The sequence below is a fragment of the Microtus ochrogaster genome, chromosome 6 (assembly GCF_000317375.1).
Source record: "Microtus ochrogaster isolate Prairie Vole_2 chromosome 6, MicOch1.0, whole genome shotgun sequence".
NCBI lineage: Eukaryota > Metazoa > Chordata > Mammalia > Rodentia > Cricetidae > Microtus > Microtus ochrogaster.
The window spans coordinates 62,221,558-62,231,986 of NC_022013.1; the positions used below are offsets into that span (position 1 = coordinate 62,221,558).

The 10,429-nt window shown below is 36.6% G+C and overlaps 1 protein-coding gene across 2 annotated transcripts in view; it reads right to left on the minus strand.

The window, feature by feature from the left end:
- The window catches only part of Fam208a (family with sequence similarity 208 member A), a 55,865-nt gene that overhangs the window by 10,358 nt on the left and 35,078 nt on the right, over positions 1-10,429 (minus strand). Inside the window, exons 15-18 of one of the 2 annotated variants that reach the window (XM_013346883.2) lie at positions 9,578-9,966; positions 6,947-7,091; positions 5,481-5,540; positions 699-1,618 (exon numbers count right to left, since the gene is read on the minus strand). In XM_013346883.2, the coding sequence (XP_013202337.1) occupies positions 699-1,618; positions 5,481-5,540; positions 6,947-7,091; positions 9,578-9,966 (1,514 nt within the window). The remainder of the gene's footprint in view (positions 1-698; positions 1,619-5,480; positions 5,541-6,946; positions 7,092-9,577; positions 9,967-10,429) is intronic. The other variant, XM_013346882.2, reaches the window with a different exon arrangement.

Genomic DNA, 10,429 nt, shown 5'->3' on the forward strand with positions numbered 1-10,429 from the left:
GCTATAATAGCGTCTAAGCCTTATTGTTCAGGAAAAAAAAAAAAAAAAAAAAAAAAAAAAAAAAAAAAACTCCACGAGAGGAACAGGACATACATATAACACTACAATAACACTTTGCATTTTTCCTTCTCATTCATTAAAAAATAATTAAGCAAGCCTTATATAAAACCTCCAAATCAAAGGCCAGCAAGCTAGCTCAGCGGGAAAAAGTACTTGCTGCCAAGTCTCTGAATGAGTAGTGATTCTCACAAGCTGCCCTAGACTTGACCATACATGCACTTAGTACCCTCCAAAATTTATAAAAACCTGTTTTTTTGGCTTGGAGTGCTGGGATTAAAGGCGTGCACCACCACCACCCGGCTAAAAACCTGCTTTTTGTTTGGAAATCTAATCTCAGAATCAAGTAAATCTACAGTTATGACCAGAGGCTTCTTCCTACCCCATGATAGTGGGGGGTCAAACACTTGTTAACTGAGCTGTAGCCCCAGGCCCTTATACACATACAAACAATCTTAAAAATTCAACAGAAAAGATTCTGACATCTACAATGTTGGGATCATAGGTTCCCAATGCACTATTCCATTCAATTCTTAATTACTAAATTCAGAAAATAAAATATGGCCACCTTTAAGATTCAATTTTAGAGAGTTCAGACCACTGAGTTTATATAGCACTATAATTACCTTCTCAATATTTACCTTTATTTCTTTGCAAAGCACACTCTCCTCTTCTTCATGAATGTAAAATTTCACAGTATTTTTCTGGACATCTTTCATTATTTTAACCAAACTATTAAATACTTCAGGTTCTAACTGGCTTATAAAATTTGAAAGAGCAGGCTGTGCAGAAATGTTTATATCGCCAGTTGATTTTGTGATTTCCTTTTCTACTGGTTCCAGGGCAGTATCACCAGGTACAGTGTGATCAGAAGTCAAAATTAACTCCTTGCAGGGGTGTAACTGATTCATTTCTACTTCAATTGACGAAGAATACTGTTCATTAGAACTGATATCTTTTAAAGGCTCTGGACACAATGGCTGAAAAAGGTCTTTACTGTTGAAGTCACTTGAAGAAATTGATACAATATGCCTTCCCAGAGAATTCAATGCTGTTGTATGAGAATGATTAGGGCTTACTGGTGGCAAATTCCCACCCTTAGCTGATGCTTTAATAATAATAGTATTTAGTTTTTCATGCAAACCATCTACAAATTCCTGTACACCAGCTTTTGAAGTCTTAGAATATATGAACTCAGAAAGACGATTCATCTTCTCTTGTGCTGAAAAGATAGGTGTGGAAATTGTACTAACATATGAAACATTCTTTTGCTTCAAAATCTCTTCAATCTTTCTAGAAAAGAGATGGAACTCTCCTAACACTGTGTCCTCTGTAGTCTCACTCACTGCAGGAGGCTCTGCTGCTGGCACACACTGCTCTTCCACTGTCACCACCTGACCTGACACCAGGTCCTCCTCAGTGGTGCCCTTTACAGTGTCTGTAAACGGAGAGGGTGGAAACTGGTAATCAGCACTTCTTTCTCTACTTATTACCCGAGGGTCGTGAGGAAAAGCCTCCAGTGGTGGCAGACACACCAGTGGTTCTCCTGGCGATTTTAGTCCTATACAAGAAGAGTTTATTATTAAAAGCGCAATCCAAATGGGTAACATTAAAAAAACAAAAAGCTAATTTTTAAGAACAATCAGCTCAGGTACACATTTAAAAATATACATTGCAAAGTAAATTCAAAACATCAAAAAACTGAACCCTTCTGCTCTACTTATAGGCTAGGCTTTGGATTTCAGTAAGCAGAGCAGCAACGCTGAACAGTTTCTTTCTTCACAAGTTCAAAAAGTGTCTCTCTGGAAAAAGATTTTTAAGAAATTGCCATTTTGGCATAAACACGTTAAGTCGCTTTCGTGCCATTCTGTACATCTGATGCTAACAGATGACCAATAATTATCATACATTAGTTGAAGAATGGAATATAAGACAACTAGAAAGCTCAACAGAAATAGCATTTAAGATCTTAAAAAGTTGCATCATTTTTAGGCTGGCTTTCACATATAGGTTAGTTAATGGATTGCCTACAGCATAACAGATTTATTTTGTCAGGAAAAAAAAAGACTTAAAAAAAAAAACAGAAGAATTGAATTATTTATAGCTATAAAAGTAGTACCTTTTAGAACGTTCTCCTACTATTTTCATTTAATTTGTAAATAATTCCAAGAAGAAATAAGCAATTTTTTTTATTTCTTTATTCCTGTAATCCAAAACTATGAATTTTGGATTACAAAATCTTTGTGCAATCCAGTGCTAACAGGACTACAACCTTTGGCTTGTAAGAACTGGCTCAATCTATTAGTTTATACTGTTGTTTTCCTCACAAATCTTAAATTCAAACATGATTACATTTTTAAAACTACTTTTCAAAGAAGTATATTTTTAAATATGATGAAAAAGTCAAAATCTTTGTCAAAAAAGCTATCACACAATTTTAAGACCTGGAAAAATTAAAATTTTTCCTTAAGTCTTTATCAACACCATTCCCTAACACATCACCATTGTAGTATACAAAATGGTAACTCTAAATCAGAAAACCCTGAATTTTCAAACCTCTAATGCTACAATGAATTTACAAGTTTATGCTCAGATGTAGCTGCATTCTTCTTACACAAAATTCCATTTTTATTTTCCCCAAACTCACAGTTTTCAATGTCATGACCACTACATTCAATTACTGTAAAGACACTAATATAGTAAGAACAACAGGCATAAAGGTCAAAACAAAACAAAAAGCAAAACACCCAACTAATTTGTCATCAATTAAAACTATATGAAATTAGTATTATAAAGTTCAAGTCCTATCTGTAAGACTCAGGAATACTGAATGTTCTATATTTAAATTTACACCATTAAAATGTATTTAAAATAATATAAAATATATAGAAGGGCATATAAGAAATTGTTAATATTAACCTATTGAGAGCAAAGTAAACACACTTAATACTTTTTTTCCTCTCTTTTAACCCCACCCATTCTTTTTTGCTTTTATGAGACAGGCTCATGGTAGCCTGGAACTCATAAATCTTCCTGCCTCAGCCTCCTGAGTACTAGAAAAAATGAGAGCAATTATTTTTATTAAAATAATAAAAGTTTTTAAAATATAGGTCATCTTTAATACATTTATTTTCTGACAATATAGGTGTCTTTTAACAGATGTTTGAAATAAGAGCCAAGTTTGAGCCATCGCACCACTGGAGTAAAAAAAAAAAAAAAATCAGGACATGGATTTTCAACAACTTTATAGGATAGCCTGGGCTAAACAGAAAAACCTCCATCTCAAAAACAAAAAAAATTTTTTTTAAGAGACTGTCAGTGCGTAAAAGCACTTGCTATGCAACATTAGGACCAGAGTTCAAATATCTAGAACATATGTAAAAAGTCATGCATGGATGCACATGCCTGTAACATTATTGGGTGGAGAAAGGTGGACCTCAGGAGCCTGATAGCAAAACAGCCTAACTTTGGGACTAGGGAGATGGCTCAGAGGTTAAGGACACTGCCTGTGCCTCCAGAGGACCTGGGTTCAATCCCCAGCACCCACGTGCAGTTTACAACTGTCTGTAACCCAGTTTCAGGGGATCTGATACCCTCACACCAATTCACATAAAATAAAGTTTAGAATAATAATAATAAAAACAGCCTAACTTTTTGAAAAGGCAGGCTTAGGCTTCTGTTTCGGTGAAGACCAACCCTCAAAGCAGTAAGGCAAACAAACCCACAATAGAGGAAGAAATCAATGTTCTCCTCTGATCACTTATTCACACACTTGAATGTACTCCTATTCCCTATATATACACCCACACATGACACTTAAAAGCCAAATAAACTTCTTCCAAAAATTGTGAATAAACATAATCTAATTTTATTTTACAAATTACTCCATATGATTTTAAGATCAAAACTTTAAAAACACATCTTTATCAATAGAAGATTTAATAGACAGATGTCATTACCTATAATACGTGTTTATTTTACTGATTGTTGACACAAAGTACCAGTCATTTGACTTTTAACATGTGAAGAAAATGAATTATTTCTCAGATGGTAATGTCATTTAGATCTAACTTTCAATTATAAAATATGAATACAGTATCTGAAGGAAGAGAATGAAGATTATGAAGTTCAAACAAGTTAACTATTTTTCCTAGGAAGATTTACTTGCAGTACACAACATAGATGAAACCTTGACAAAAAGTTGAAATGAAAGTGCCAAACAGGCAAGAGTGGGTTCAATTTATGGAGAAAAAACTAAACACATTGTAAAGAAAGTGAGATTAGTGGCCACCTGCTGTGAATGGAGAGAATGGAGACGAAAAGCTAGGGTGCCAGAACTGCTCTACATCTTGACTTAGGTAGTGGTCACAAAGTTATATTTATGTGGATATTACTGAGCTGTACACTAACTACAACTTGCATACTTTCTTACATCATGTATTTTTAAAAATAAATCATCTTTCCTAGGAGATAAACATCTTCCTGAGAAGGGTTAATAATTTACTAAGAAAGCCAGTTAGCTTTCCTTCTAAATTAAGAAACCTTCAGATTTCCCCATGAATACTTTCCTCCTAAATTAAAATAACAAAAAGACACACAAGATTTTTAAGAGTAAGGTGCTGCAGGAGCTCCTTTGGCTCCTTCAGCCAATACCCGCTGAGAGACCACGCCCCAGTAGTAAGGTATTAAAACAATTGGAAACATTAAAAAGGTCACTATCAGGCTCAGGCAAGAAAATAATGCCAACAATGTCGTGCAGAGAAACTGGGTCTGACTGAGCTCAGTCAGACAAAGGAGACCCTTCTGTGTATCTACTGCAATTAGATATTCAGTAGGACTTTTGTTTCTGGAAACAGTTTTCAATCCCTTAAACTATCTGAGAAGTTAGTTTTATATTCAAAAAGTTTGGCCACAAAAAGAAGAAAAATTATGATCAGAGTATGAAAAAAAAAATGGCCGGGCGGTGGTGGCACACACCTTTAATCCCAGCACTTGGGAAGCAGAGGCAGGTGGATCTCTGTAAATCTGAGGTCAGCCTGGACTAAACAATTAGTTCCAGGACATGCTCTAAAACTACAAAGATAGTTTGTTTTGAAAAATGGAAAAACAGAAAGAAGGAAAGAAAGAAAAAAAGTGGTTATCTTGTTGCATTTTAAAAATAAAGATTGGTTCTTATAGAATACCCGAAGAAATGTGCTAAAAAACATTTTTATATTCCTTTATCACCTGATCAGAACACATCACATTTGTTAACAAGAGTATCTGATACAATTAAATTTTAAAATGATAATTAAAAAGATATTGTCTAAACTTCTCTCTATGGAGCACAAAGTAAATCCATTCCCTACTGATGAAGAACCAGAATCCAAGTAGTAATTCTGAGGAGGGCACATTGGGCAGAAAAGCAAAGTGAGCCTTCTCACCTGGTGTTTGTTTCTCACCATGTTTCCCATGCTGGTCTTCTGGGCTTCTTGCATTCCCTCCTGAGGAAAGCATCCATTAGATTTGCAGACTCTCTTCAGATACCAGTGACACCTATTAGGTACCTTTTAGACAACCACAAATGCTAACAAAGGAATAGTCCTTTCTTTTGCCTAAATATTCTTAAAAGGTCATCTGGAAATGGGAAGCTACCTGAATGGAAACCATTCAGGTAATGGAAAAAAGCAGTACCTATATTATTTCTTTAAATGACTCAACAGCAATTATAAAGGTTTTTAAATGAAGAAAGGCTGGGATAACCATCACTTACAAACTACTTTTCTATTTTATTTCAAAGTTTCACTGTGTCTCCATTTCATAAAAGTTATTAGTTCTCTCTCCATCATCAGGTCTAGGGCCTCCTGCCTCCTCCGGTAAGGTAGGAAGCATAGAACAGTGCAGAAGCCAATGGACACTCAATTTTAGAAATTCTTCTCAGAACCCCTACAGGTCTCATAGATTATAAGTCACAAGCCAGTCTACTTTTCAGCAAAAGTCATTCTTTCTTCAATTTCTTTCCAAAGTCTAAATAAAGGTATAGGAATGGAAAAGATGTGCCCAGAAAACAATTCCAAACATACTTAGATAACAAAGACTAATAAAAACTTGAATATTAAGAGCATGCAGTGTGTTCATGGACAAGAAAGATTATTACAAATGACAATCTTTCAACAACCATCAAATGCCAGTGGTTCAATAAGTTTCCATGGGCTATTTGCTTGGTCATTTCAGGCTGTGCTCTAGAACAAACCATTAGGAAATCAAATTTCCTTCATACAGATGAGGCTCAACATGACTATTTGCTATATGACAGACAGCTTTGCAGTGAAGTTTAGATTAGTGAGTTAAAAATTACTGGCTACCCAAAGAGCATCATTTCACTCCAACACCTATTTCCAAGTACAGTTTCTATCAAGTTTTCAATTGATAATATGAATGTTAAAACTCCACAAAAAGTAACTATGCCCTAAATTCCTATATTAATAAGCCCTTTTGAAGATACTTGCTGATGTCAATCAAGAATTGTAATAGTAGCCGAGTGGTGGCAGCACACGCCTTTAATCCCAGCACTCAGGAGGCAGAGGCAGGTGGATGTCTTTGAGTTCTAGGCCAGCCTGGGCTACAAACCAAGTTCCACGACAGGCTCCAAAGCTATACAGAGGAAAAACTGTCTTTAAAAACCACAAATAAATAAATAAATAAATAAATAAATAAATAAATAAATAAATAAATAAATAAATGTAATAGTGATAAATAATATATTGCTAAAAATAAAGACTCGTGGCAAAGCCACTTAAGATTATTACCTTGTGAACCAAGACGGGAATCTAAAAGAGATGAAACTCTCCAGGAACCTGGTCCCTAAGTAAAAAGAAGCAAACCTATGACCAAGTATACTAATCCTTACCTGTAATTGGAATCAATTTCCAATGTATTTCTGTCTCTTCTTCATCATGTGACTTAGAATGTTGTCTAAGGAATCCATGCTCAATGGAAACAGTGGGACACAGACTGCACTCTTCAAAATTACTGACATTAATTAAATTAGGATCCTAAAAAAAAAAAAAAAAGAGTACATACATTTAATAGCTTTCCTTTTAATGTCAAGACTATACTACTTCCTCACCACAAATGCACAACTTCAGTCCAAGCATTACAAATAAATAAAACCAACATTATAAAATTGTAATACTCTAGATTTAAATTTAAAATACACTTTGCCAAGGCCAGGAATGGTAGTGCTTGCTTATAATTAGGTTTGGAAGGCAGAGGCAGGAAGATCAAAAGGTCTATACCTTTTGAGGTCGACCAGGTTTATACAGTTAGTTACAGGCCAGCCACAGGTTCAGAGTGAAACCCTGTCATAAACAAACACACCTCCCCCCAATAAATAGATGAAATAAACAATATATAGTGTCCTTAAAGGTTATCTTGGGCCTGGCAAGATGACTCAGTAGGGAAAGGCACTTGCCATCAGCCCTGATGACCTGAGGTAGCTCTCTTCAGGAGCCACACGATGGAAAGAGAACTTTCAAAAGTTATCCTCTGACCTTCACATGTACTCAAGGAGTAAACAAACAAAAAATTATAAGATGATATGAAGAACATTCAGCAATAAAGAATATCAACTGCTTTTACAGAGAACCAGGGTTCAATTCCTGAAACCCCACACAGCAGCTCACAACCATCTTAACTCCACTCCTTTCAAGAGATCTGACACCACTACTACACCAAAGATGTATGTGGTGCATTTACAAACATGCAGACAAAACAACCACATGAAATAAAATGCATTTTTAAAAACACATAATACATTACCACACACACAAAACCGGTATTGATTTAAAGAAGTGACTGGTAAACTTTTGTTTTAAATTTTATAGGCCATAATTCAACTCTGTTATTGTAATTTAACGATACCAACAGGTAATATTTAAATGAATAGAAATAGAATTTAAGTTATAAAAACAGGAAGAAGCCCATACTCTTGTTAAATGTATTCAAAAACATTAACAACACAGGTTAATATCTCAGTGCCTACTACATAAGCCTCTCTACCCCCATCTTTTCCCTGAAATAAGTATCTCAAAACTACATAAAGTCTGAGGCATGCATACAACTTTTATTCAAAGGCAGAATAAGTAAGCTATAAACCCTTAAAACTATTGTACCGTCTTGGTATTACCCTCAAGGATTAGGTCTCTTTTAGGAAAGTATGGACTAATGCAGAAGTCACTCTCTACTAAGGACAAACCATACATAAACAAACTGGATTCCACAGTAAGCAAATCTGAGAATCACTCAGAGATAATCTCAAACTCCACTCATATGTATTTGCTCCCCATGTTACTAAGTTCAGCTGCTTCATCTGCCTCATTTTGATTCTGTTACAGCAGAGAACAGCCACTGTCTAAAGGACTCATGAAACAATATGAAATTAACTCCTACTATGCCAAGTTTTACCATACTGACAAACTTTACATTATTTATAAAGCACACAAGCATATAGAAAACAATTATTTCAGTATTTATCTTTTTTCAACAATAAAAGCTTAGAATCACCCTTCAGGACAAACACTATTACTCAGAAGTATGTCTTATTTCATTCTTTTTTTTTTTTTTTTTAACCAAAATCGCAACAGAACACATGCTGCTTTTTTTATGAGACAGAGTCTCTCTATGGTGGTTTTTTTTTTTTAGAATAAATTTTATTATTTTTTTTTCCTCCTCCTCCCCTTTTCCCATTTCCCTCCCGCTCCTCACACACATCGACCCCTCCCCCTACTCCCCTACCCCTCTCCCCCCTACCCCCCACTCCATTCTCCCTCCCTCTCGAGAATGAAGAGCAGTCCAGATTCCCTGCACTGCGGGAAGTCCAAGGTCCTCCCACTTCTATCCAGGACCAGGAAGGTGAGCATCCAAACAGGCTAGGCTCCCACAAAGCCAGAACATGAAGTAGGATCAAAACCCCGTGCCATTGTCCTTGGCTTCTCATCAGCCTTCATTGTCCTCCACATTCAGAAAGTCCGGTTTCATCCCATGCTTATTCAGTCCCAGTCCCGCTGGCCTTGGTGAGCTCCCAATAGATCAGTTCACTGTCACAGTGGGTGGGTGCACCCCTTGTGGTCCTGACTTCCTTTCTCATGTTCTCCCTCCTTCTGCTCCTCATTTGGATCTTTTTTTTTAAATTTATTTATTTATTGAGGATTTCTGCCTCCTCCCCGCCACCGCCTCCCATTTCCCTCCCCCTCCCCCAATCAAGTCCCTCTCCCTCATCAGCTTGAAGAGCCATCAGGGTTCCCTGACCTGTGGGAAGTCCAAGGACCGCCCACCTCCATCCAGGTTTAGTAAGTTGAGCATCCAAACCGCCCAGGCCCCCCCCAAGCCAGCACGTGCAGTAGGAGTCTTATTTCTTTCTGAAAGGAAGGTCACTCCCTCAAGTGCACCCTACACTCTTTATTCAGCATACACAAAAGCAAACAGATAACCAGAAAGTCATGTTTCTGTCTGTCAAATGTAGCTTATGGTCAATGCCTACCTCACTGGTAGAAGAAGCAAGAGTAGGGTACTTTACAGACGCTGCATCAACTTCTAGCAGTGGGCTCTGAGCACCCTTAAAATGAACATTTTCAACTTTTGTACAAGCAGGCTGCTCACAGTCTTTCTTATCTAAAGGAGGATTCAGCTCATAGTCACACTTTTGTCTTAGCTCTTCACAGGCACCGCTGCTGCTACTCAGTCCTAAGGCCTTGTTGACTGTATCTGTCAGGAATGCATCTGAGTGCCTTGCATCTGAGTGTCGTTCATTTGCTAATGCTTCTGATAACCAATTATAAAGCTTATGGGCATCTCCAATGTTACATGCCTCTTCCTGTTGCAGTCTCAAGTTAGGATCGTGTCCAAGTAAGCCAATGGACTGTGGAGACTCTAAGAAAAAGAAAGAAAAGCCATCTCTTGTATTTTAAAAGCCAGTATACTCATTTATGACAGAATGAAAAAACTTAAAACTTTTAAAAACCCTTTAAACTTAAACTTTTAAAAATAAAATATAACTTAAAAATCATTTAAGGCATTTATGGGTAGGAACTAAAATATTTTAGGCTTAGATTTTACAAGTATGTGTGTACTTTACAATAACTGTTTCTGAAAAATTGAAGAGCACATAAAAGAAGCGTAGCATGGCCAGATCCTTGTTTGTCTGAAAACAGTCTTCAAAAGCCAAAAACGGAAGAAGAAACCAATCTTAACAAACCAATAGAGAGGCTACTGAAATGAATTGAGTAATTTAAAAACCAAGAAGGCCTTTAATCCCAGCACTCGGGAGGCAGAGGCAGGCGGATCTCTGTGAGTTCGAGACCAGCCTAGTCTACAGAGCTAGTTCCAGGACAGG